The sequence below is a fragment of the Drosophila serrata genome, unplaced genomic scaffold (genome assembly GCF_035046125.1).
Source record: "Drosophila serrata isolate PLE 108 unplaced genomic scaffold, ASM3504612v1 contig_165, whole genome shotgun sequence".
Classification (NCBI taxonomy): Eukaryota; Metazoa; Arthropoda; class Insecta; order Diptera; family Drosophilidae; genus Drosophila; species Drosophila serrata.
In genome coordinates, this window is record NW_028257063.1 from 3,563,956 (window position 1) to 3,591,954 (window position 27,999).

A 27,999-nucleotide genomic window follows, 5' to 3' on the forward strand; every position below is an offset into this window, starting at 1 on the left:
AGCTCAAAGATTCGAATCACCTGTGGTTTTTCTTGTTAGCTATATAATAACGGAAATCGAGGAAGGAATGAAACAAAAGACGAGTAATTAAAATAAAAATTGTATTTATTTCGCTAAAATAATTAAACAAAACATAATACATATGTACAGTGATTATTGCTTGCACATTCACGAAAAGAAACAGACAGAGCTCAGCTTACACTTTTTACAAATATTTTTCTCCTTCTGTGTGTGTGTGTATTGTTTACGTATTTAATTTAAATTGTTGGCTAACCATAGACACAGACTATTGTTTAATTGAATAGTAAAAAACGATTCACATTAATTGAATTCACACCGATATATTTAAGCTTGGCTGTCTATGTGGGATTAAAGCATGCTTCTATTATGTTATACCGAGAAAGCAACATTTATTTATCTTACTGCACAAATAGGGTATTTCATTAAAAATGTTTCTGATTTCCGTTTCCGTTCTTTTCGCTGTTTTTGATGCGCTCTCAAAATAACAAAATGTTTTATGCATGTATATGTGTGTGTAATGTGTGGGTGGTTGTGTGTGGGTTTTTGGGGAGGTGTAATATATACGTATGTGTTTATTCACTTAATGAGATCAAGTCATATAGCGCATTATCTCGCGCAGAGCATAGAGTAACTCGGCCTGATTACGGGCTTCCATTATCATTAGATTCACATGAACCTATATCAGGGAGATAATACCAAACGATTAATGGATAAAAATATAAACAAAACAGACACAGCGAGGGAGTGTGGGAGTGTGGAAAATTCCTTTTCCCTTACCTTTTCACTGTCCTGCAGCTCGACAAGCACACTATCATAATCCTTGGTGGTAATACGCTCCGGAAAGCAGCAGGCTGTCTTAATAAACATCTTCAAAGGACGCACAAGGAGCTGCACAGACAAGAGAAATAATAATCAGAATTTTTAAGAGGTTTAAAGAGGTTTAAATCCTACCTGATTAACTTCACCATAGTCGTAATCATCGTGACGTATGCCATAGATGCACTGTATATAGTTCCAAATGGCCCGGCGAAACTTGGATGTGTCCACATTCTTGATGCCGCCCATGGTGCAATAGGTGAGATTGTAGGCAGCACGAAATTTCTCATCCAAATAGGTGCCCACATCGTTGTAGAGCCTGTCGGGGCATAAGAGAGAGTTCTCCCTCAATAAACAATGAGAGTCCTGCTCCACCGCGTACTTACCCATCCACCAGCGAGTAACCGTGATCCTCCCACGAGTAGTCCTGAATGCGAAACGTGTTGATGTTTTCGGTGCCGCGTCGGGCAAAGTCCTGGTAAATGAAACCGGCATCGTCCACGTAATGCGAAAGATTCGTTGGCAGGGCAACGACCACCTCTGGGGCCACGGCCGGCAGCTCGGCATTCTGCTGCTCCACCTTCTGGAAGCGGCTGCTCAGCTCGGCCTCGCTGCACTCGTCCTGTTTCTGGGACAATACCTTCATGCGTTCCATCAGCGTCTCCACACTGATGCCATGTTGCTGCGGCAACTGCTGGGCGGTGGCTATAAAATAAATATTAATTTTTGAAGTTCGATTAACAAAAAGGAGTCGGGATTTACAGGCACAAAAGTCATGTCAAGAAATTCTTGGTTCACAATGGAGAGGAGAAGAGTCCTTTATATATATTCTATATATATCATATATAGCTGCCTTAGGAACAATCGGAAAAGGTTTTGAAAATCAATTATAAGTTTTCCAGTTTTCATTATATTTGCATCTAAGTTGAGGTAAAATCGTATTGTATTATTTTCTTTTTTTTTATTTTATTAGGATCGAACGACTATATCATATAGCTGATATAGGAACAATCGTTAAATGCACAGAAAAAATGCAAAACCCTCGCTCTTTCTCTCTAACCCTCTCTCTCTCTCTCTCTCTGTGCATCTCTAGACCAAGCATCTCTAGAGAAAGCTTCTCTAGAGAAAGCCCTTGCTCTCTCGCTCTCACTTTCTCTGCTCTCTTCCTCGGGAAGTATAAATAGAGGCACTGCTGTGGCGCTCCCCTCATACGGTCCGCGGCTTCCCCGCTGTTAACATCTCTGGTGATAGGTGTAGTGATAGTGATAGTGATTACCCTTCGACCTCAATTACCTGTCTTTATCAATGCATTTGGATAACTAGGAAGACTAATTAAAGTCACTACTAAATATAACTTTAGATACATTTGTATAAGTATATATATTCTTAAAGCTTCTATTTATTAGATTTTCCAGTGTATGAAATGCACATGTAATGTAGTAGACAGTGATTCACTTACCCAAATATCCATTGAGAGCCGCAGCACCAGCTGCATCTGCACTGGCATTGGCATTGGTAATGCCATGTCCTGCTCCTGATCCCATTCCCATTCCTCCAGCAACTCCACCTCCAACCCCATTGTTACTCCCTGCGGTGGGGCTATTGTAATCCGGCTTTGCATTGTTAAGCGATATTTCGGCCAGCACCGTTTTTTGGGTTTCCATTGGTGTGTTGGCCGGCTCATTGGTAGCAGCAGTGGCACCACCTCCTCCAACCAAAACGGGTGGACTCTTCAGTTTGGGACTAGACAGGCTGTCCAGCTTTTGTGTGAGCCCGCAGGAGAAGACGAATGAGGAGAGCGAATGGAAGTGCGAGAGCAGGACCATGGCATGCACCACCTCCGACAGGGACCAACTGTTCTTCCCCTTGGTCAGGCGCTGCAAAACAGGAAGCGGAAAAGGATCCATTAAAGTTGCAATTGTGATAGCAAAAAAGGAAATAACCAACCTCAATGTGCTCCTTGCGCAACAGCCAGGGACGATGGGCTAATATTTTATTGATATCGTATATGGCACGTAGTTTGGCGGGTATAAAGTCCAGGCCGCCCAGCCAGGAGCTGTCTCCACCTTGGTTAATGAACTCCTTCTCATAGCGCTTCACCAGATAAGGACACTGATGACGAGCAGCAGCCTGGAAGATAATATAAAGAGAGTTAGATAATGTTATTAATTAAAGTCTTAAGAAGATCTTAAACTCTCTAACTTCATACAAAAAATGTCTAAAGACCTAAAGCTCAAGTTATGCCCAGTTTTTTGTTTACTTGTTTACTTTTTATTGCACTGAAAGATGATACCTTCTTTTCAGGTAGCATTTTTCTAGGCATTACGTAACTTGTTTTGATCTTCTCTTTGCTCGAGACCCAACCTTGGCCCTCAACCCCCGCAAAACGTGTCATCATCATCAAATCGGAGGGAAAACAAGATTTAGAGAAACTGAGAATCTAAGAATCTGACCCACAAATCTCCCAGGGCGCAGGAGAAAGAGACTCTGAATGTGTGCTAAAAATATGTGTGGAAACTTATTTCGATCGTGACCCAAAACAACAAACACTCGGGCATTCAGAGCAAAAGCAAAGCAAAGCAAAGCAAAGCCCATTGTTTGTTTTGCTTTAGCTTTTTGTTGAATTTTTTCATATTATTTTGTTGTTTGTCATTAATGAGTCTTGGGCAGGCAGGCCTCATGCCCTGACATGCCATCGTAAATCTTAAATAATTTTACATTCGTCGAGGCCCAAAAAATCTCTCAGCCAGACAAAGGCAATGCATTTTCCCACCAAGAACGTTACACAATGAAAAAAAAACAAGCATCTCAATCTTTTTTGCGTGGAAAGCGCAAATTGTGCCCAATTTGTTGGCATGAGTTAATAGAATGTGTTTATTATTATTATTATTATTTTTGGGGGAAGGATGAAATGAAATGACCGACATGTCAACTATAAACAGCAAATATATATACTATATATATGCGTTGTGCTTTATTGAGTTTACGATTATTGCACACGCACATCTAGGGCAATAAATTATGGCCAAGAAGCCAAGTAAAAAAACAAGAAAGAAAAATAAGGCATTAAAAGCAATTGTAAATGTTGGGAAATATTTGATTTATGGTTTCTTTTGCATCTTTTTGGAATCTTTCAATTGCAGTCTGCATTTAATTGAAATCATAAATCAATTTTAATTACGCATTTTCGTTTCCTGAATTAATACTTGATAGATCTTAATTATGATTGGAAATGACTTGAAGCAGCGAGAGATGAGCAATAAACCTGCAGGGAATCTATTAATAACAATTTTAGTAACATTACTTAATGAATATATTGATTAGAATGTATATAGAACCCCCATTTTACTGACTGTTTTTAAGCTGTTTTTAAGCCTCTTTTAAAACAGCACTTTTTCTCACAAATAAAGTCTAAACAATTCACTTCCGTTTTTATTGTCTGAATAGAGAAATATGTAGAAATGCAGCCATCAAATGGCATTTATGTTGCATCCTCACAAAAGTGTCACCATTCAATGTAACTGAAAGGTAATTGAAATTCTAACTGAAAATCGAAGCTGACATTTTGTGCGTTTTTATTTTCATAAAATCCTTATTGAAGGACACTCTATGATGCATTCAACGGCAGCAAATGTGCTTATTGTTGATATGGCAACCAAAGAGGACAGGTTGCACGGTGACTTTTGCTGAAACCTAATTTGTTTCAATATTTCCGCTACTCCAGGACAATGCACAACGAAATCGAAAAGGATTTAAGTCGGGAGGAAGTGCATCCTAGACTTGGGAACGTGAGCAGCATTCAGTACAGTCTCTTGCCACTCACAATTGCTTTATAATTACTGGCTATTGTTTTAAAAATCACTTGGCAAACAAACAAAACAATTGCAATTACTTGCTACCTCATTTATTATTCAATTTGTTAGTTATAATTTTACTTACAATTATGGCCAAATAGTATCGGTAATCATTCGGCAAAGGGCCATCGCCTTTCATTATAAAGTTTTGGGTGCGTAGAAAGTGATCATGGAATTGGGGATGATAGCCAATCACTTGGGTGACCTGATCCAAGTCATCAAGATCATCCATGTCCAGGTCAGAGGTTCCCTTCTTAGTTGCAGCGTAGCACTGAAAAATAGTTCAAGAATATATAATAAATAAAAGTTATTTAATACAAATCAATGCAACTAATAAAATCAGAGAGTTTAATTTCAATTTCAATTTCAATTAGATTGATAAACTCTTTGTTATTTAGATTCCTTTCTGCATAATGAAACTTAATTTGAAATAATTAAAATTCAAATGAAATTTGCGGCATTGCGTATACGTCCTGTGGTCCATGTATAAAGTGAGCCAAGTGTAAATGAAATGAAATTCCAAATGCAAAACTTTACCGAAACTAATTCGAGGCCCAAAAATTATGAGAATGAAAAGGAGATGGAGATGGGAACGGGAATGGGGCTTCTGCATGACTTGACTCTGCCATGTCAGAGTCAGACTTTTCCCTGGAAAAGTTTCAGGAAAAGCACGTATACATCCGGATGCCAGGAACACAAACAGCAACAGCAATGGGAACTAGCTTTTCCCCTGCACATTTTTGTGCCTCTCAAGAGGAGGCAGGAGCAGCAGAAGTCGTGTCTAATTGTGCCTGAATGGCAGAAAGATGGATTTGCATACGCACAATGAACCAGGGAACTTAATAAACTTCAGCAAACGATGTACAAGCTTCGAGCCATGATTCTGTGCCCGTGTACCTGGGTCAATATAGAGTTGGTTGCCATGGATACCTCTCAAGCTGGCCTTCTCTTCACTAATTGGGATTAACGTGAAGATTATATCACCGACTTTCGAGTGCTTTTTCTGTGGCATGACTGGCATCATTTAATAATAGCTAGCACAACCAAAAAAAAACCATAATTTGCTGATAACAAAAGCAACAGTTTTCATGAGTTTAGCAGGCCATCATGTCGTATACTTGATGTACTTGATAAGGCGAAAAAATACAAAACAAACAAATCAAGACGCCTCGAATTGTAGCTATAAAGCCTGCCCGTAAAAGGTAATTCAATATTTGCATAATTGACATTTAATATTCCGCCCAGCCCCGATATTCAATGCTAATCAGTGTGTCTATGAATATCAGGTTTTTTTTTTGTCTATAACCTCCGATCCCACCCACCCAGAAATCGAAATTGCCAAATCGGGCAGCGATGAGCTAGAGAAACTATCTAAGCTTCACAAATTCTCAAGTTTTAGAGTGTGTGGGTAGCAGCCTGCTAATTTCATATTTAATCAGTCAATTTAAAGATCGACCAAGATGCCGCATCGTAAATCTTGAAGCTCACACTAAATACCACCACTTTCACATAATTAATTAATTCAAATGTCGGGAGACGAATGCCTTTTGGTAGCTGCCATTGTCGAACAACGCATAAACAAGACCACAGTCATTAATCAATGTGATTTATCGGAGGAAGGGGTGCCGAGCATATATACATATATCTCAAAGAAACTACAACTATAACTAAAAACTGAATCGAAATCTATAGATCTTCGGGCAGTAACACTTGCTAATTAAAAGAAAGGGTCGCTTTATGCAAATGGGTATCGTGTTGACATTTCCATCATTATGGGTTCTCTTTTGGAATCCATAAATATATATATTGTGTATATAAACCGTGTACAAATTGGCACACCACACCACACACACCCACAGTGAGATGATGGGGGGGTGGGGGGTGGGAGGGGAGCAGGGAAACCCGTTTGGAAAAGCAAACTAGTTTCCAGTGACATACAACACACGACTACGACGACGATACACAATCCAGTCTCTCTTTGAACGGTGCTTAGGCCAAGTTTAATGGGCATGTACACTTGGAGTGCATATCCATTTCTGAGTCGGGGATATACATATATATATATATATATACAGATATCTATGTATATGTGTTGGTTGCATTTGAATAGCATTGGCACTCTCGGTGCTTTTCTCTGGCTTTCCACCCCCACCCTTTCTGGCGAAAACCTGTTCGTCGTCTGACGGTGCGTATACGTGATAATTGGTAATTGAATCGTGCTCGAAAATGCTCAGTGGGCGGCTTTACACTCCTCTATATGCTTTTGTCCTAATCATGAAAAGGTGCAAAATCATATCTATGACCTTTCAACTTGATCTTGGCTTGCATTGAAAGGAAATTTGTAAGAGGGGAGATATACGAAAACTAGGAAAACTAGCCGAGATTTGCAATTAAATTATAAGGAAGGTAGTGATGTTTGGGGTTTTGAAATAGTTGTATGATTTAGATTGCAAAACGAAATATATTTTGTACTTAAGAACAGTAATAGGTTTCTTGGCCTTCGTATACCAGGAAGAAAACCTAAACTTACAGTTATATTAAATCCATATTTTGATATGATACTTTTTTGGGTAAATCAAAGTATTTCAAATATCATAACTAAGCCAAAAATTCATTAATTTCAATTCGGAAAGCGGTACTTTGCTAGTTTTTAAGGCCTTAACGAATCTGCATACTGAGTTTTTAAATTTAACAAATTAAATTTTTTGCCAAAATTTGAAAATTTTAACGATAACTTATAAAATCTTGAAATTTTGGAAAAAATTTGGAAATTTTATTTTTCAACCAAATGGCTAGATCGATTTAGCTGGTGATGCTGATCAATAATATATATGGTTTATGGGGTCGGAAATGAGTCCTTCACTTCGTTTTAAGCTTAATTAAGATTAATAATACCCTACAATATAAATACCCTGCAGTATAAATATGTATATAATACAGTAAAAATATATATAATCACATTCGTTTAAATCAGTAAATTAAATAGAAAATGTATTACAAAGTAATAAATTTGTAATAAATTACAAAGTAAATAACGTAAAATGTATTTGCTTTTGCTATTTTAAATTACTTTTTTTAAAGGAAAGCAAGTTTATTTAGTTCAAAAATATATTTCAAGTAAAACTAAACATTTTAAATAATACCTTTATTAAAAATTCAATTTTCTTCATCTACATAATATTCTTTCTTCCATTAACTTAATAAATAATCTCCAACTAACAAATAAAAACCCCATTTTCCAACATTTAAAGACCACATAATGTAACCGGAAACGGAAGCAGGCGTTATAATTTTGTGTTGCCAACTTGACAGTTTCTTTTGAATTTGTTTATAATAACAACATACACCCCCCTTGGATAGCATTGAAAGGGTTACATTTTACTCGTTTTCAGGCCACAAAAACCCAGCCAACTGTCCGTCATCAATCTTTTGGAGAGCAAAGACTCTACACTGACTTTGGCTTTGTGTTCCGCGCCAACTGTTAACGTGCGAGATCGTCGAGCGTGGCGATTAAAATCAAAAGATAATGCAGAACCCGCTGAAATGCTAATATTTGCAGGGAGCGGGATGGGGGGGGAGTGTAGTATCTGTATCTGTATCTGCATCTGTGTGCGATCCATTTGTATCTGCCGGATGCACGAACGAACGCAGCAGCTCTTTACGCTCCTCGGCTTATGTTAATTGCCGGCAATTAATTGTTGTAAGCTAATTTTGATTTCCTCCGAGTATTTTTTGTTATTTTTGCCAGCACACAAACTAAGCCAAATTAATAAATTAACATAATTAGCGAGGGAATAACAATAAATTTACTGTAATTTCAGACTGGCAACTCATTGTCTTTTGTCGAGCGGTGAGTGTCAACACGGCCCCCAAACAGATTAAAACAAAAGCTGGTAAACAGGCAAATAAATTAGCATAAATGGTAGAATGCCAAAGCGGGCTAAGAGCAGAGCAAGAGAGAGAGGGGGAAAGGGGGAAGAGGGTTGGAGAAAGAGAGCAGGTAAACACAAGTAAAGTGGAAAAAACGTCAGGTGTTGTAGAAATGCGAAACTAAAAACAACAAAAGCCATGCAAAAAAATCTATGAAAATGTGAAACGTGAAATATAAAACAATAAAGCACAACAAATAATTAAGTACAACTGATAACAGCTTAAGGAATGCCAAAAACGAAGTGAGGAATACTCTTTCGGAATGGTGAAGTTTATTAAACTCTTTAACCATGTTGGGATTTAAATTGCAATTGAAGAAATATTGTTTAAGAAAGTTTAGGAGATAAATTTATTGGGTCTTTTGGATATAGTTTTATAAGGTTTTAAGAATTATTAACTTTTTATATAATTAAATACTTTTTATATGTAATATTTTATTACATATGATTCTAAATGATAATGATCACAAAAGATTCTATAATCTTTTTGGGAATTTAATTTAAAATTGAAGAGATATTTTAAAGAAAGCTTAGGTCTGTTGGATATAGTTTTAAAAGGTTTTAAGGATTAGTAAATCTTTTATCAAATTAAAAACGCTTCTTATGTAATATTTTATTACATTTTATTAGGATTCTAAATAATAATGATCACAAAATAAAGTATTATATATGTGAAGTATTATATATATCAGTTTCAGTTTGTCTACTGGTAAAAACTTTAATTATATAGTATTTTACCTATATACCTTTATAAATTTATAGCTAGATAAGTTTTTCTTTTTTTTACAGTGTAAATGTGCACCAAAGGCCAGGCAAAGATATTTGCTATATTTGTAAAATAAAATAAAATATTCTTTGTATGCTGCTTTTATTATATTTGATTTTATTTTATTTTGTTTATTATTATTTTTGCACAAATGCCACACACATACTCTACTCCCCGTGGTGTTGTGACCAGGCTGGACTTTATAGCCATATATGGCTTATCACTTTGCACACCTGAGCACTTGATTCACTCGGTTAGTGACGACTATAAGTATATATATACTATATATACCCAAACCTGTGTTCCAACAAAAACATTGAAATATATACAAACATACGTTGAATACAACAATAAAACAACAAACTTGGCTCTGTGTCTATGTATATGCGTAGATAATAGAGAGACTCTATAGAGTCTAGACGTGATAAACTATTTTTCTATAGTTCCATAACACATGTTTATGTATGTAAATATATGTACTTACTAACATATATATTTATACGTGCCCGTAAATGTAAGTTTGCACTTGCAGTGCCGTGCAGTGCGGCATATTTAATTAATCTGTCAAATGCAATATGGAAAGCTATCAACAGGATGGAACAGACATACATATAAACGCCTGATTTCCATTTCTAGTATCTCACAATGCCTAAGGGTTTATAATTATATATGATTATTTACAATGTAATAAATGGGAACCAGAAGACGTTTCAATTTGTTAAGGTGGCTTTATTATGAGGTTTTTAATCAATTTATGATTTATCTTACTTCTTATATGAGAAAGAAAGTTAAATTAGAAGGAATTTTAAGTTCCAGAAGGCTAAATTTATACCGGAAATCGATCATAACTAAGTTTAAAATATTCACATACTTTTTTTTTTATCAGTATTTTTATATGAACATTTTTTGCAACAAATCAAAATTTAAAAAACTCATAGCTAAGCTAAAAATGCATTAATTTTAATTCGGAAAGCGGCCCTATACTAGTTTTTATTAGGTTAATAAATCTGTATACTCTAAATAACATTTTAGAAAATTGAAATTTTTCATAAATTTTTGAAAATTCTAACGATTTTACCCCTTATAAAATTTTGTAAAATTTAAAAAATTTAGTTTTCTTCCAAAGATGGCTAGATCGACTCGCCTTTTAATGCTGATCAAGAATATATATGATTTATATGTTCGGAAATGACTCCTTCACATTGTTTTAAGCTTCTGACTAAAATTATAATACCTTGGAAAGTTATAATTAAAATATAATGTTTTGGTTTTATAAAATTTTACTAAATCTTAAATGTCTCTTTAAGATATTTAAATTGATAACTATTCTAATAATTTAATATGTGATTAGTAGTTCATGCTGATTTTTCTTAATAAAGCCATCTTAAATATAAACATTTAATATTTCCTCCTAATGAATGCTATAATATATATGAATATAAGCCATTAATATAACTCACTCATCTAGATAATTACCTAAAATTGACATAATCACTCAGTCTTCTTGGCAAATATTCTCACAAAAAATTACCAAACTCATTTAACAAAATTTTCATGATTTTCCAACCTCAAGACATATTGAATTCCCCCTCCCCAAGGGTGAGTGTGCGTCTTTTTCTTGGTTTTACAACAAAAAAAAAACACTGTGTGTGGGTGGGCAATACCTATATGGGTTTGTATATATATATATAGTATACTTTATAAATATACAAACCAAGAGCTGTCTGGCACTCGAAGCGACACTTTGTCTGCTGATAAAGTGCAACAATAACAAAACTAACAAAAAAATAAACCCCGCCGAATGGCAAACAATGGTGACAAAGTGTGGCAAATTATTAGGTCTACAGGCAAGTCTATAGATATAGATACTATAGATACTACAGATACTACAGATACTATATATTATATATAGAGTAGTGTCTTTCAAGTCTCTGTAGCCTCTCGTTGGCTGATAAGCAATCAATATAGCTAAGAAAAAATCTTGCAGAAAAGGTTGATGAACTCTCTACTAACCTATAATTCTATTCTTAAAAATTCCCATCTTTCTTTATAAAAATACCTTGTTATTTTTTATTTTTGTGGAAATACTTTGTTGACAGTTATAAACTAGTGGCGTAAATTTATGTTTCGTATAAAATTAAATTTAGTTTGATTGCCAGCACAATTTCAGTTCAAAAAGTTCTTGGCGCACATTTCCGCATTTCGAAAGAATTGAGACAAATGGCAGACACTTGCAGGTCTCGATGGCTGTCGTCAGAGGATGGATTCACTTTTGCATTTGGCTGCAATCGAGTTTTGCGAATCAAACCGCGTCAATCACTCAATCTCAGCCATTTTTGCCACTCAGAAATCGACCCGAAAGGCGAAAGCCTTTTTGGACCAATGCCAGGACAGAGAGAGGGAATGGCGCACATCTGTTTATTTTGATATTGCCAGAATGACTGACTGAATGACTCAGTGACTCAGTGACTGACTGACTGACTGACTGAATGGCTATCCACCACCCCACAGAAACACCCACTGCCTCTGCCTAGTGTGTGTATTTTTAAACAATTTATATTTTCATTGCGTAAATAAAATTCTTTGCCAGATATACAGATGATGGCCGATGGCCGTTGTTTGTTGTTTATGCTCTTTGTCATTCTGGGGATTGGGGAATATTAATAACAATAATTGAAATTAATTTATATACTTTGAGTGCAATTGCGATGACACATTTAAGTGCAATAGGAAACAGGGGTTTTTGTTTCTTAATTAAAATAGCATTTGATTACCGGTTTAAATGGGGAATTTTATTTAAAGAAAATCATATTAATTAAGTTCTTAATAGATAGTGAGTGCTATAGAAATATGTAAGGTAGAACTTTTTGAAAAAATATTAGGTTCAAAGCTACCAGAAATATATATCGAGGGGAGCTTGATGATAAAGATTTATTTACAAGTGTGTTACACTAAAATGTATCTTAAAAGCATCTTAAAATTTGACTCATCTTTATTTTAACTATTTATACCTTCTAACCAGCATCCGATAATTTGGATTTTTCTACTATAAAATATAAAATAGAAATAGTAGTAAAAATATATAAAAAGATTACATTATTATTATAAACAGAAACTTGATAAATGGTAATAAATACATTATAAATATAATTTAATCCAGGCTTCTAAATAATACCATTAATTGAATTTCAAGCATTTTAATGAAAACTCTTTTGCAAATTTCGATTAATTCTGATAATTAATTCGCTGATAATTTGCTCTAGAATAAACAACATCTGTAACTCATTGTTTTTTTTTTTTGTGCTCATTTTCTTTTGTTTTCCTCCCTCCCTTCCTCCTCTTTCTTTCTTCTTAATTTAATTCAATTAATTTCAAGTCGCAATTACTCGACATTTGCATCAATTTCGCTGATTAGCTGACCCAGTTTCGCATTTATACATTAGCAATAGAAAAAATAAATAAATAACAAAGCACGGTCGTTGCCTAGCTTTAATGTTATCTATTTTTTTTAGCTCTCCCAGAGAACCAGGGTCTGCTCTACATCTAACAAAAATATTTAAAAAATAGAAAAGAAAAGCAGCTATAGGGAGTACATATAGCACACACATATATAAAAAAATATTCCATGCTGGCAAAAGGCTGCCTGCTTATCAAAGGCTTATCAAAAGGTTTCACAAAAATTCCACAATCCCTACTCCCGCAACTCTGATAAACTGCGCATTTAAAAGTTGGTTGCCATGCTGTTCATTAAATACGAATACAACAAATACAAAATGGCTAAAAAGAAAAGCCATTTTCCAAGCTGAAATAGAGGAAATGCAAAAATACTTGAGCAACAAATTCCTCTCACGTGTCTGCCTAATTAAAAACATTTTTATTTATTTTTTTTTTTAACTCTGACAAGTTTAGTTTTGTTACAGGTAGTATGTATTTGCCATGCGGTTTTCCTTTTTATTTGTTGTAAAATAGTTACTCTGGTAAATAGTTTCCGAGTGCACAGAAAAGCATATAACATATTTCACAAATACGTTGCAAAAAAATAAAATAATAACATAAACAACTCCCTTTTGGTTTTTACTATATAAATTGTTTGCATTTCATTTGATTCCCAGATGAAAGAAAAATACGGGAAAATAACAGGAAAGTTCTGCCAGACTGATTCCGCAGTTGTACATTTTATTTTAATTAGCAAACAAAGGTACACGGTGCAAAATAAAACAACAAAATAGTGTATATATTTATGCAGAGATTAATTAAATGTGCCACAAATTTTTGTGTCCACATTTGTTTATCTCTTGATGTGCGTAAACCAGAATACTATATGTAAAATAAAGCAAAGTGCTTTGTCCAAGTTATGGGGCATAAAAACCAAGGCAACCTCATTGAAATGCAACGCCGAGATCTGCTTAATCAACGGAAAAACTGCACTCGGAGAAAATAAGTGTTACAAATTAATAATGGGATCTATGAGTCAGAAGCTTGTAATCATGTGAGAGAGTAATATCTGATCCTATAAAGCATATATATTCTTGATCAGCATCAACAGGCAAGTTGATCTGGCTTTGTTCGATAAAAATTTAATTTTTTCAAAATTTTGAAAATTTTTTAAGGGGGAACGTCATTAAAATGTTCAAAAATTGATAGAATTTTTAATTATTTTAAATATTATGTTTAGTAAGCAGATTTATTAATTTGATAAAAACTAACATAGGGCCGCTTTCCGAAATAAAATTAATGCCTTTTTGGCTTAGTTATGCGATTATTAAACTTTGATTTGTCGAAAAAGTTTTAATGTAAAAATATTTATAAATATCGAATATTTGAAATTTAGTTTTTATTGATTTCCGTTTGAATCTTATAATTTTATTACTAAACTGGATTTTTAACTGGAACTGCTTATCTTTATTAATTTATAAAAGACACATGGCGTATACTTAATTTAAGGGTTTTCTCGTTAAGTATACGCCATGAATGACAAGAATCTCTTAAATCGAAGAATATTTTTATACCCTTTCAGTTTATTATAATGTAAGTTGGAAGCTTAAAACGATGTGAAGGAGTCATTTCCGACCCTATAAATCATATATATTCTTGATCAGCATTAAAAGGCGAATCGATCTAGTCATTTTTGGAAGAAAGCAAAATTTGTCAATTTTTTTTAAATTTTAAAAGGGGTTGTTACATCGTTAAAATTTTCAAAAATTGATAAAATTAGGAATTTTTAAAAATACTAAATTTAGTAAGCAGATTTATTAACCTGATAAAAACTAACATAGCACCGTTTACCAACTTAAAATTAATGCATTTTTGGCTTAGTTATGACTTTTTTAAACTTTGATTTGTAGCAAAAATTGTTATTGAAAAATAACGATTCAAGGAATGAGAATATTTTAAGCTTAGTTATGATCAATTTTCGATTCGATCCTATAGCTTAATTGCAAACAGCAAGGGTAGTCTTAGTTTTCTTTTTTGTTTTAATATAATATTTAAAGTGATATTACTGATAACTATCCCATATTTCTCCCTCTGGTCATGCTAATCGGCTCTACTATATCTTGTACTATTTTATATACTCTTAATTTAAATTTTAAATGTATTAGGTGTTCTTTTTACTTACATCTTGAGAGATCTGTCCCATATCCGCGTAGTAATCAACAGCGTAGTACATGAGTCTGGCGGAGAGAGTATAGTGCGGGTTCCAAAAGTCGGAGTTGGGAATCGGATTAAGATTCAGATTCGGTATCTTAATCGGAATCGGAATCGGAATCGGAGGTCGCTGCAGCTGAGCTGCGATCAAAATAAAGAAATAACCAGTTTTTCGCTTGGCTCTGGCTTTTGTTTATGGAGACCACGAAAGTGGAGCAACAACAGCAGCAGCTCGAAACTCGAAATGCACCAAAGGAGGCTCGTCCGCGGATCGTTTCGATGTGTGTATTATGTTTTTTTCCCCTCTTGTTTTTACCAAACCAGATTTTCTTTTTCTCTCTCAACTCGATTCGAGGCGAACTCTTGCTGGCTGCTGTTTCAGGGTCTCCCTTGTCTTGGTTTTCACTGCAACTGCAACTTAAAGTGAGTTTTTCTTATTCGAAAATCGTGTGTAGGATCAGCCAAGTATCCGAGGTCTCGGATTATGATTCAAGCACTTGTACGTATAGCTATAGCTCTGGATTCTCAGTACGTTCTTCTCATCGGTAATGGCGATTCCCTGACTCGAGTGACTAAAGCAATTGCACTTGTTGCTGTTGATGTTGATCCTGTTTTTGGTTTTCATTTGTCGGTTTTTCCTACTTCAGAGTCGTAGTTTTTCTTCTTTCAGGATCTTCGGTGGTAACTGCGGAAGATAAATAAAGAAAAAGGTCATTAGCCAATGTGATCTTAATTAATTATCAATTCACAGCTTTATTAAGTAGCTTCCCACAGCAACAACTTGAATCCTCTTCTCAGCTTCAATTAGCATTCAAATGCCAGTCAAAATATTCAGCTTTCTTTTATTTTTATTTCCCTCTATGGATATATGTATACATATGCATATTTACACAAAAAAACGCGCAATGCCAAAAATACAAAACAAACATTAAGAGCAGCAAGCAAAACGCAGCGAAATATTGTTAAATAAACAAGGCAAGGAAATGGAATTGGTGTAAAAAATAAAAACGAGTTTCTACTCCTCTTCCTGGGGCAAGGTGAGAGTGAAATCAAGAAATAATATTAATAATGGATTGGCAGAGAGAGATAAATGTGAAACCGAAATTAATATCAAGTGCAAACAGCAGATTTTTTGGCATGCAGACGCAAAGTGACAAACAAATAGCCATGGCAACCACCAGACGAGCCAAACTTAAAAGATGGCAACAAAAATACGGGGCAAAAAAGACGTGCTAAAAAACAGGGTAAAGCCTGAAAAAAACCTGGGATGTCGATGGGTAGACATATCGAGTTACAAACCCCCCTTTTGGATAATCTTTTGCGGTTTTTTTTGGCCCCGCATCGAGGCAATCGAGACATCGAGTCATCAAAGCGAATTACTCGCACTCAGACTCGGGACTCGGACACCAAACGTGACTCTGACATGGAATAACAAACAAACAAATAAGATATACTATAAAAAAACAAAGCAATTGTAACTTAAGCGACTGGCCGCGCACTCAAATAACACAAACAGCGTTACAAAGTTTCCTTCTCTATTAATAATTTTTCATTATTGACAACGTCATGAGCATACTAAACGCTTCACCGATTCCCCAAAGTCACAGAAGCTCAACTCAGCTCGATTCAGTCTGGAGCAGCTGGGGCGGTATCGGTTGACAGATGTGGGTATGGAATATATACATATATACTATATTCGGATATTTGTCAACAAGACCATGTGCCAAGGTTTATTTAGCAGATTAGCAAAAATATTGAAACAAACTTTCAGACTAGTCCAGTCTATTCCAGTGTACTCCAGACTTACAATGCACAGAGGGAAAATTGTGGGTATCTTTACTAATATATGAATAATAGAGAAGCTAAGCTCAAGTAATTTATAAAATACGTATTATATTAATATAGATATTAAATATAAGAAATAAACTATTCATTTCTGGTACTAGAAATCAAGATAAACACATATACTTCTGATCATAGTTCAATAAATCGTCCGATTGTGCCTATATGTATAATACTTTCCTCGCATTCACTCTCTCAAAAAAGTGCCCTCCTCTGCGCTTCTCAATCAGTGGACTTAAGCACCTTAGCAAACACAATTATTTTTGTTCTTCTTCTTGATCCGTTTTAAAGTTCCTAGTTAAATTTGATATATATATAGTCCACCGATTCGCCATGCTCCGACTTTACAGAAATGTGTTGTGTTACAAAAGTTGCAAGTCATTGTTTATCAGTGATCAAAGTTACTCACTAATCATAGATACTTACTGCTCATAGTTACTCACTGCTCATAATTAATTACTGATCATACTTAATTACTGGTCATAGTTCTATAAATCGTCCGATTATTCCTATGTCAGCTATATATATTTATAATACTTTCCTCGCATTCACTCTCTCAAAAAAGTGCCCTCCTCTGCGCTTCTCAACCAGTGTACTTAAACACTGTAGTAAACACAATTATTTTTGTTCTTCTTCTTGTTCCGTTTTAAAGTTTCTAGTTAATTTTGACATTTGTATAGTCCACCGATTCGCCATGCTCCGACTTTACAGAAATGTGTTGTGTTACAAAAGTTGAAAGTCATTGTTTATAAGTGTTCAAAGTTAGTAACTGATCATGCATACTTACTGATCATAGGTACTTAGTGATCAAAGTTACTTAATGTACACTGATACTTACTGATCAAGTAAGTAAGTTATAGATCGAAAATCGTTTGCCTTAACTATAAGTCAAAGTAATACTGACAAATAAAAGATGTAATCATATTTATAAACCCTTTCCTCATTAATATCAAAAGATCTTGGTTCCATAAGATTATGTAATATATATTGTATTCATATTGGAATAGTATAGAAGAAAGAATTCTGTAACCTATTTTATTCGTATACTATAATGACTTAATCTTTAACTATAATTTAAAAAAAAAAACTATAAAATCAAGATGAAATCCAAGCTGTAAAGACTTTTCCCTATATTAGAGGATCTTGGCTCTATTAAACGATGTAGTATATATATATGTAACCTATTTATTTCATTTACTACATAAGACGTAATCTTTAACTCTAACTTAAAAAAATGGCATTTTTCTTTCAATGTACCATCTGAGAGACCCGCTTGAGTGTCTTGTTTATCGCTGTCGCCGTACAAGCGTATTTAATTTATCCAACTCACACCACTCGAATTGTGAATTATACTATGGATGCTGGATGCTGGATGCTGTTGCTGTAAACGAACTCTGTCGCTCAGTGACATTGAACAGCTTTTGCTGCTGTTGATGTTGTTGGGGCGTTAACGAGACGCTGTTACTGCCGCCGCCGATGCCATGCGTATGAGCGTTATTATCACGTATACGCATGGTAAACATGGTAAACGTGGTAAACACGCTCCTCCGCCTCCGCCTCCGCCTCCGACTCCTCCTCAGGAGGAGCAGGGGGGCCTCATCATGACTGACCACCACAAGTCGGTCTGTTTGCGTTGAAAATTAAATTCCAAATTGCAGCTACTGCAAGGATTCATAGCATTGGAATTAATTAGTTTTGCCAATGTGCAAAAGAACAAAAGCAGAAGCATGGCTCAGTCAAAACAAAAACTTGTTTAATATTCCGAAAAGTTCAAGCTTCCGCAACGGGGGAAAATGATTTTGCCAGGTATGAAAATTATTTTAAGCAAATACGGAGGTGTTTTAAGAGTTGAGAATTTGGTAAAGAAGATAGATTTTCTTCTCTAAAAAGGGGTTTAAAATACGGAAAAGGATGAAATGAAATGAATAAGTTAAGTCATTTAAATATTTCTTTAATAAAGAATTCATGAACTGTAGAAAACCCTATTTAAATACTTATATACAAGTATCTGTATTTAGTTTCTCTGATTTTTTAATATATTCTCAGCTGTGCATACACAATTCTGAACCCGAAATCCTGCACTTTCCATAGAAATCAAACTCACAATTATCACTTGAAAGCAACTACAAATTTAAATTCAATTTCCATTTCTATTTCAGCAATTAAATTTAATTTAAGAGAAACCCTGAGAACTTTCGTCATCAGCCTGGGTGACAGTTCATCCCAAAAGCTGGTTTTGTACAATTCACAGCTGGAAATTGAAACTGCATCAAACGAACTGAAAATGAACTGAAATTCCCTGACGACATCATGGCGAGCCTTTGTGCCTTTGTTTTTCGTTTCGTCAGAGGTTTATTTATTTTTTTTGTTCTTATCCGTCATCCGAGAGTCACACCTACCAAAACTATTGTGTAAGGCTTAAATGAAGTTCCTGATTAAATAAGCATTCATAACCAGAAACACAAGAACTTCATCCCGTGTTTTCTGCTATCAAATATCCCGAATAATTGAAATCATGATTACATTTTCCATGGCTGGAGGTATTTTGCAGATAAATATTGGATTACAGCAATATAGTTGCAGAAAATTAATTAACTTGGTGGGTCTGAAGGGTTGTAATATGTAACACAAGTATGTAGGTGATTTTCCCATCAGTTTGTATATTAGAAAATTAGTTTCCAAATCTAGATTTGGCGCGGTTTCCCTGCCTTCGTAGCCATGTGCAATATAAACTGCTGTCGGAACAGGTCGCCAATAGCCAAGAGGCTGGCGGCCCGCCGCATCCTTGAGCTGGAGGCAGAGGAGAGCAAAAGGCCCAAGGTGGTGATACCAACGCCTCAGAGTCTATTCTTCAACTTTGACACGGTGGAGGCCATGGCCAAGTACATCATAGGAGTTACCCACATCCGCCCAAAGTACGGTTTAATTAGTGGCAAATTCCTGGGCTCCATGATGTCTCTGGTTGAGCGTCCAGTGATCATTCCCCATGCGGATATACCCAACTTTCCGGAATCCCAGGAACCAAATGGCTCTTTCTTTGTGGTGGGCTTTGTGATGGGTGCACCCATTATAGCCATGTCCACCAGATGCCTCTTCTACGAGGGCCAGAGTCTGGCCAACTGTGCCCTGCCCGTCCAGGTGATGAGACTTTGTGGAGTGAAAACCATCATCCTGAGCTGCATTGCCGCCTCGGTGAATCCGAATTACAATATAGGTGACATTATGCTAATCAAGGATCACATCAACTTTGTGGGCATGATGGATCACACGGCCATGGAGGGTCCCATTGATCCTCGCTTTGGCAGACGTCACTTACGAATGGTTGGAGCCTACGATGAGGAGCTCCTGAATAAGAGTCTAGAGATTGCCGAGGAGCTGGGCATTGAGCAATCCCTGCGGAGTGGCATCTTTGGTTGCATTGGAGGTCCTCTCTATGGAACCGAGGCAGAGGAGCGTCTCTTGCGATCCCTGGGAGTGGATGCAATGGGCATGTCCTTGATTCCCGAGGTCATAGCCGCCCATCAAGGAGGCCTAAGGGTCTTCGCCTTTGTGATAATCACAGTGCCGGCTAGTGCGAAACCCGAAGAGGACGATGCGGATGCAGATGTAGGAAGGCAGCCGAAGCGAAACAAAGAGGTCCTGGAGGTGCCGTGGCCAAAAGTGCAGGCCTGCCACGATCTGATCGCTCATCTCCTTTACTATATGCACAATGGCCATCCGATTTGAGTTCCAAATATAGATCATGCCTGACCTTTTTTTCACATTTCGTTTTTGGTTTGATTTTGTGTGTGTTTATTTTGTGTTGTGTTGAGTGCTGCCAACACGGAAATAGCGACAGGTGCAGCTGTTGCCGCCAAATAATGTAGGAAAAGAGGAAAGAGTTTTTCCACCCAGAGAGAATGAGGTGTTGGGTGTGTGCCTGGTGTCAAGCTGTCTAATGGACGACATTTGCCCAAATGGCCACCTATAAAGCTAAAGCAAAGTGCTAGCCACACGGGGCGTATACGTAATGTATACTATAATGTATCTAGATTCTGGTATTTTTGGGCATCATCTTTGAGATACATTTTATGGCAATTAGCATAGAATGAAACCCAAGCTACTTTGTTTATCAAGGTGTAATACCAAGTAATTAATTGACTTGAAACACTTATAAAACAAAAGTATAACTATAAAAATAAGTATCAGATCTATGGCACATATTTTCTCTAATATTTTGGAACTCTAAGAACTTTATATCTCTTTTTATTTAAGTGATTTTGTAATATCTTAAATGTTCCTAAATAAAATCATAATTTTCGTACATTTCAAGCTCATTTTGATCGGATTCTGGTATTTTTGGGCATCATCTTTGAGATACATTTTATGGCAATTAGCATAGAATGAAACACAAACTACTTTGTTTGTCAAGATGTAGGTGTTGCTACCAAGTAATTAATTGACTTGAAACACTTATAAAACAAAAGTATAACTATAAAAATAAGTATCAGATCTATGGCACATATTTTCTCTAATATTTTGGAACTCTAAGAACTTTATATCTCTTTTTATTTAATTGATTTTGTAATATCTTAAGTGTTCCTAAATAAAATCATAATTTTCGTACATTTCAAGCTCATTTTGATCGGGAAAACTGAGCTCGTTTTGGCAAAAGCTTATCATTATTTTTGTAAGGGCAATTGTAAAACTTGCTCTCTGTAGCTTACTTTCCTTCTTTGTTCGTCATTGTTGCTAATTTTATTATTTGCCATTGTTGCGGTTGCAGTAGCAGGCACGGGGCAGGCGATGACGAACGAGCGAGCGAACGAACGCTTATTGACGCTGATTGCTCAGATATAAGTGCATATATATTATATATATATTTTATTTTTTGTAGAGGCAACCACTTGGGGAGGAGCTGTGGGGTGTGGCGATAGCCACGAGCTGTTTGCTGTTTGCCTCGCGATTTTTACGTATGTATTTTTACGTTTGCCGCTTTTGCCTCTGTGCGATCATGCGGCTAGAAAGAGAGATTTTCCTAACGATTTCCACCGGATTTGCGGGATTTGTGTGGCATTACGCTAATGAGTTATTTGCCGGTCGGTTCAATGACCCAATGGTGCATGTGTTTATTGAAACGGCGTTGGAAAAACAGCAGCAATGCAACGAGCAACAACAGTTTTGCAAAATTTGCAACGAGTTCTGACTGCTGCAAATGCAAATGTATCTGCAAATGTATCTGTATCTATGTATCTATGCTGTGGGCCAGTTCAGTGCACTGGCTTTGCAATTTAATTTTAAATATCAAAAGCATTCGGGGCATTTGTGCGTGAATATCAACGTGCCAACGAAGGCAGTGCCAAAGCAGCTGATTCGCAGATGCATATTTGCGTAAATGCACACAGATACAAAGATACAGATATACTAGATATATGCATCTATATCTAGGCAGTGCATAGTTTTTGGCATTTCAATTGACGCTGCAAACATCTGCCCGTTGGCTCTATTTTGTTTTTTTGGCAATTGATTCGTCAACAGAGGGATCAGATATGCGGCTGATGCAATTTAAATGGCAACCAGATGCCGGCCATTCAATGCGAAATGCGTCCAATGCCCAATCAACGGCCACAACCGCAAATTAAAGCTAATTTTATAGCAATGAGAAGAGGTGCCGGTAAAATGTACGAAAATTGAAGCACATTTTCACACACAGAGATACACACACTCAATTTCCATATCCCTCTATAATTACTTATTTAAGCCACCTGGTTTAATTATGATGTGGCAACACAATATTGTATAAATCTGAATAAAAAGTTAAGTCAATTTACACCATTTTCGGTGGGATTACAATTTTTGCATTAATTAGTAGACAATACCAATCATTAAATCAGTCATTTTCAGCAGAATATTATTTTACATTCTGCTGTCCCTTAATTATATATAGAAATTACACAATTATTCGGCTGTTGCCAAGCGTGCAAGCGTAATCTTTGTATCACCATAAACATTATTAAAAGATTAGATTTGTTTTATATATTTTTATTAACAAGTCTTAGATTGTTGCCATCGAATTGTAAACTCTCTTTTGGAAATCCCAGTAATGTTAATAAATTAATAAAATTTACTGAGAGAGCTTTTATAAACTTGTTGTTGAAATAGTTGCTGTACTTCTTCGTTTGATAATTAATATAAATATAAATGAGTCTGGGAAACCATTTCCCCTGAAGAAGCCAGACCACCTTTTAATTAAATTTTCATTTTGGTTGTGATAACTGTGAACTGTAGAACAAACAAAGCTAATAATATACCCTTTGGTATATGGAAATTACTCGGTGTGTCTGTGTGTGTGTGTGTATGGGTTTCTGTGACTACTTGTAATAAAGAAAAGCAGAAAATTGCACAAAATAAACGGCAAACTGACTAAGACAGACTTTTGTACTGCACTTTGTTTTGTTTGCTGCTAGTTGCCGCTGCTGAAAGTTCAATAACCCCATTTTGCGCCCATAGAAGTGACTGCGGGAATAGTTTGCAAAAAATAAGTAGTGAAAAGATAAAACTAAAGACAATATTCTAGAATAATCTAGATTATATAGTACATTTTAATGGATTTTTAAATTTGAATAAAATTTGAGGAGTTAATTAAAACAAAAGCATAAATAAAAAGCATAGGTTTATATACAACTAAGCTTCAAATATTAGTATTCTTTCAATTAATATTCATTCAATTTGTATTTGCCAATTTTTTACACCTTTATAAATAATTTGCTTTATTAATATAATTTAAAACAAATTTCACACAATTATGAATTTATTAGAGATCAAAATTTGCCATAAAAATAACTAAAATTCATATATTTCATACTCTTTTTCTCATTGATTATTCCCCTAGATTGCTTTCAGTGTTCCTGTTGTTGCAACTAATTGTTAAATAATTAATTAATGATGCACTCTGTCAGAGTGATGTACCTGCTGCATTGATGTACATATATTTTATATGTTATGAGGAAAACAAAAGGACGATTTGAGGAGAAGGATTCTTGTAACCGTTTCTGTTGCCTGTGTGTGTTCCGTTGAAAGCCGCTTAAAATTGATTGAAGCTCTGAATGAAAGCACACACACTCAGACACACAATTGCCCCCTCTTCAAGCGGTTCAAGTGATTTCCCATCATACACATACAGACACACACACACACACTTAGGGGACACACACTCCGGCACAACAATCTTAATGCGCCCCGGCAACAGCAACAGTTGTGTTCCGCTGCAACGTGTGTGAGTATAAATATATATAAATATATATATATATAGTATAGTATAGTATAGTATATATACCTCTGTGTGTGTGTGTGAAAGCGTTCGCATGGCAACCGTTTATCATAATTGGCATTAACTGCCAGCCAGCCATTCCTCAATTATATTCGGCCCGAAGCATTACGTATACGCCATGATGGTACGAAAAAAAAAAAAGAAAACCAAACAAGCTGAAATGTACTTCCGAGCATGGTTTTAATTTACAATTTCAGAGCCCATTTTTTCTTTATTTTCTTACATGCAAGGCGCGGTAATTTCATCAGATTTCATTAAGCCAACATAAATACCTGTTCAGGCTTAATAAATGATATGTATTCGTATATGCAATTGCAATTGCATTCTGTTCTTAGGGATTTTAATGAAAGACATACAATATGTTGTTGTATTAATTATCAGTTGCTGATAACGATTACTTAAATTTAAGATGCCAAGCGAAGCGTTGGAGAAACTGAAACTGAAACTGAAACAGAAACAGAAACACAATGACGAAACAGACGAGAACAAATCGGTGGCGGGGGAATAATGAAAATGGCAAACAAACAATATGAATGCCTTCAGCATTAACAACAAAAAATAAAACCCAAAAACTGCTGACAAGCAACAGAGGGGGGAAAGAGAGGGCGAAACGCTCACAAAACATGCTGCCTGCTGCTGCTGCTGCTGCTTAATTTAGATTCCCGTGCGGTAGGTCAAGTGCCAATTTCCTCAACTCGAAATTGTGTGGCAAAGGCAAATCAAATGCTTTAAGAATTGAATGCGAAAACCCCTTGACCGGTCATCTGTCTATAACTCTTTCCATTTCTGATTTTTGATTTTATTTTCCTGCTTTTCTTTTGCCAAAAAATATTCTCTGTGAGTGTGTGTGTGTGATTGTTTCTTTTCCGCCCTGCGGCTGTCGAACTTCGGAAAACCTGTTGCTGAACATGACAGGCTCCAGTCAATCCGATTTGCAGATGCTGGCCCTGGCCTCTCGTCCTGGGCTTATCCTTGCCAAGGACTGAAAAATCAGACCGCAAAAACTTCACTTACAAGATCTGTGGGGAGATTTGCGGGGGGAGGGCAATAGGACGAGGCTCAGAAAGTAATGCCAAAAAATAGAAACGGAATCGGAAAGTAAGCTACGGAATCAAATGTGAAAGTCTTGCACAGGAAGAAATAAATCATTTTCAAGGACACTATTCAATTTAGTGTTTGTAAATAGAAAATGATGATTAATAATACATTTTTTGTATTCTTTTTAATTGTTATGTATTTCTAATTATTATTATTATTATTAAATAAATAATTAAAACTCAAAAAGTAAGAAGTGAATTAACTATTTTAGATTAAAGAATTTTTTTATTTTTATAATGTTTAGACCATAGAATCCTTACACTCTGTTAGAAAAGACACCATAGCATACTTATATTTAAAAGAAATTGCTTGGATTTCTTGTTAAAATACCTTATTTTTGCTGAGACTATTTATGGAGCAGTATAATAATGTTGATATAATACTTTATTTTCTCTGAGTGGTTAATATTTTTCCCCACATTTTCCTTTTTCTTTTTTTTTGTACTCCTGGTCAAGCTGTGTGCAGCATTTCCCTTTTGACCCTAAAGCCTCTTATTGGCCATCCCTACTCTTTGAATCCATTTGCATTCGAATATATGGGGTCGCCCTCGCCATGGGGCGTCTGTAAAAGCTTTTGACAACGGCCAGGATATGACCACTGAAACGTTACACATATGAATGTGGAGAGGAGGGAATACGGATTTAAAATAAATTTTCATATTTCACATTTTTGGTAATATTTTGTTAGACGCAAAACGAATGAAATATGTTTGTATTTACATGGATAGGAATTGATTTGATATTTTATATTTGCCAGTATTTACATAAATAGCTTCGGAAAGCTGAAGTTTATATACCCTTGCAGGTTGCAATTGAATTATAGGATCGAATCGGAAATTATAATTTCAATTATAAATACGGTTAAAATATGACAATTTTTCGATAAATCTAAATTCAAAAACCACATATCTTAGCCAAAAAAGCATTTATTTTTATTCGGAAAGCTGTTCTATGCTAGTTTTTAATAGTTTAATAAATCTGCATACTTAAATTTTAATTGTAGAAAATTAAAAATTTTGCCCAATATTTTGACAATTTTAACGATTATAAAATTTCGAAAATTTTGAAAAAATTAAATTTTGACCGGACATAGTTAGATCGACTCGTCTTTGAATGCTGATCAAGAATATATATGATTTATGGGGTCGGAAATCATTCCTTCAATGATTTTCTGAACTGAACTTCTGACTGAAATTATAATACCCTGAAAGGGTATAAAAAACAGTAATATTTTTTTAATTTCATTTCCATTTTTAGATTGAATATTATTTCATTGGATCGCATTTATTTCGGATGCATTTATTTATGTATCAAGACAATTTTTCTCTCAATGTAAGCTCATATTTTTAATAAAGTATCTTGTGCATAACCGGAAGGAAAACAAACTTCAACAGATTTACTACATATTTTGTATTCAAAAGGTAATAATACTCACCCTTTTGGTTTTCGGACTAAAACAGTTCTCTGCATTTATTAAAAAGCGTAATTGTAATCTCTTTTAATATCGGTTCATTTGGTTGAAGCGAGATGGCGATAGAGAGCACACACACCGTTACTTTTGCTTTTTGTGTTTGTCTTTCGAATCGCTGATATAGCAAGTTCTTTCTTCACTCTCCTTTACACTCTCTTTTTCCTGATAACACACACGAAAATACACTCTGTCGCGGGATACGGTAACTAATTGCAGTCTGTAATAAAGCACGAACAACAACTGTGAAGGAGAAATTGTGTTTTTGAATTTGTGTTTTCGTTTTGATCAAAAGCAAAGGAGAAGAGCGCACTCGAAAGAGCGTTTTCGAAATAACGGAAACTGAACGGATGTTCGGGAAGTGTTGCGCGGGTGTGAAGTGACACGGGTTTTTGCTTGATTTCATAAAAATTATTCTTAGTCACGCTTTTGATATACGCTCTTCTCCCCAATAATTATGCAAGTCGAGAAAATAGACCGAAAAATTTAGACAAAAAATCGATTGCATTTGGCGCGTAAAAAAAAACGAAAAAATAAAGAAAAAGCGAGACACAACAGCGCTAACAGCGAGCGGCGATAACAATAATAGTTTATATTTAAATTTGAGCAGCCAGCATCGTTTAATTTGTTTACGCGGCGGCTCGAGTTCGTTGTTATTCGTCTATGAGGCCAATCTAATTTATGCTCTTGTTGTTGTTTCGCTTTTTTTCTGTGTTTACTGTGTTATTCGGATTGGGTTGCTTTTTGGTTTTTTTCTGTGTTTTGTTTCTTTTTGCCAGTTGCTTTTGCCCGGCACACTGAACAAGAAATTTCTGTAGTAATTTTCCATGCAATAACAATGATTTTTGCTTTTTTTCGGCTATTTTTTGGCGCTCTTTTTAGTATTATTTGTTTTTTGCTTTTTGTTTTTGGCGCTATCTTCGACTGCATTTGTTGTTAACTTAAACTTAAAGCCGAACAAGTTACCACAACGAATCGAAGTGAACGAGAACGAGAAAACGTAAACGTAAACGCTAACGAAACCGAAACGAAAAGAACTAAAAAGTTTAACGAAATAAAAACGGTTATCCGATGTTTTCGATGTGTTTCTGATTTCCCGCGATCTTCTGCTACGAGAAAGAGTGGGCGCCCAGTGGAGAGGGGGCGGCGGCTGTTTGTTTATTGGCGTGTGCGTGCGTTCGTGCGCTTTCGCTCTGACGGCGCCCGCTTGAAGAACCCGAAAGCGGCCAGCTACAAACTTTAACTAAAGCG

At 35.5% G+C, this 27,999-nt stretch overlaps 3 protein-coding genes across 3 annotated transcripts; 1 reads left to right on the top strand and 2 right to left on the bottom strand.

Moving 5' to 3' along the window:
* Positions 1-87: 87 nt before the first annotated feature.
* Positions 88-27,993, bottom strand: Sesn (Sestrin). Its single transcript, XM_086827176.1, has 10 exons — positions 27,715-27,993; positions 26,716-26,991; positions 15,004-15,717; positions 4,777-4,962; positions 2,785-2,967; positions 2,297-2,714; positions 1,224-1,542; positions 973-1,156; positions 799-909; positions 88-697 (listed from the first exon to the last, which is right to left on the bottom strand). The coding sequence occupies exons 3-10, from the start codon at positions 15,052-15,054 to the stop codon at positions 611-613; spliced, it is 1,539 nt and encodes a 512-aa protein (XP_086683302.1). The 5' UTR covers positions 15,055-15,717; positions 26,716-26,991; positions 27,715-27,993; the 3' UTR covers positions 88-610.
* LOC147644519 (uncharacterized) lies at positions 15,461-15,657 on the bottom strand. Its single transcript, XM_086827177.1, has one exon. It carries the CDS (start codon positions 15,655-15,657, stop codon positions 15,490-15,492), a length of 168 nt encoding a protein of 55 aa, XP_086683303.1. The 3' UTR covers positions 15,461-15,489.
* On the top strand, positions 17,507-20,635 carry LOC110176936 (uncharacterized). Its single transcript, XM_020943436.2, has one exon. The coding sequence runs from the start codon at positions 19,593-19,595 to the stop codon at positions 20,598-20,600; it is 1,008 nt and encodes a 335-aa protein (XP_020799095.2). The 5' UTR covers positions 17,507-19,592; the 3' UTR covers positions 20,601-20,635.
* Positions 27,994-27,999: the final 6 nt, after the last annotated feature.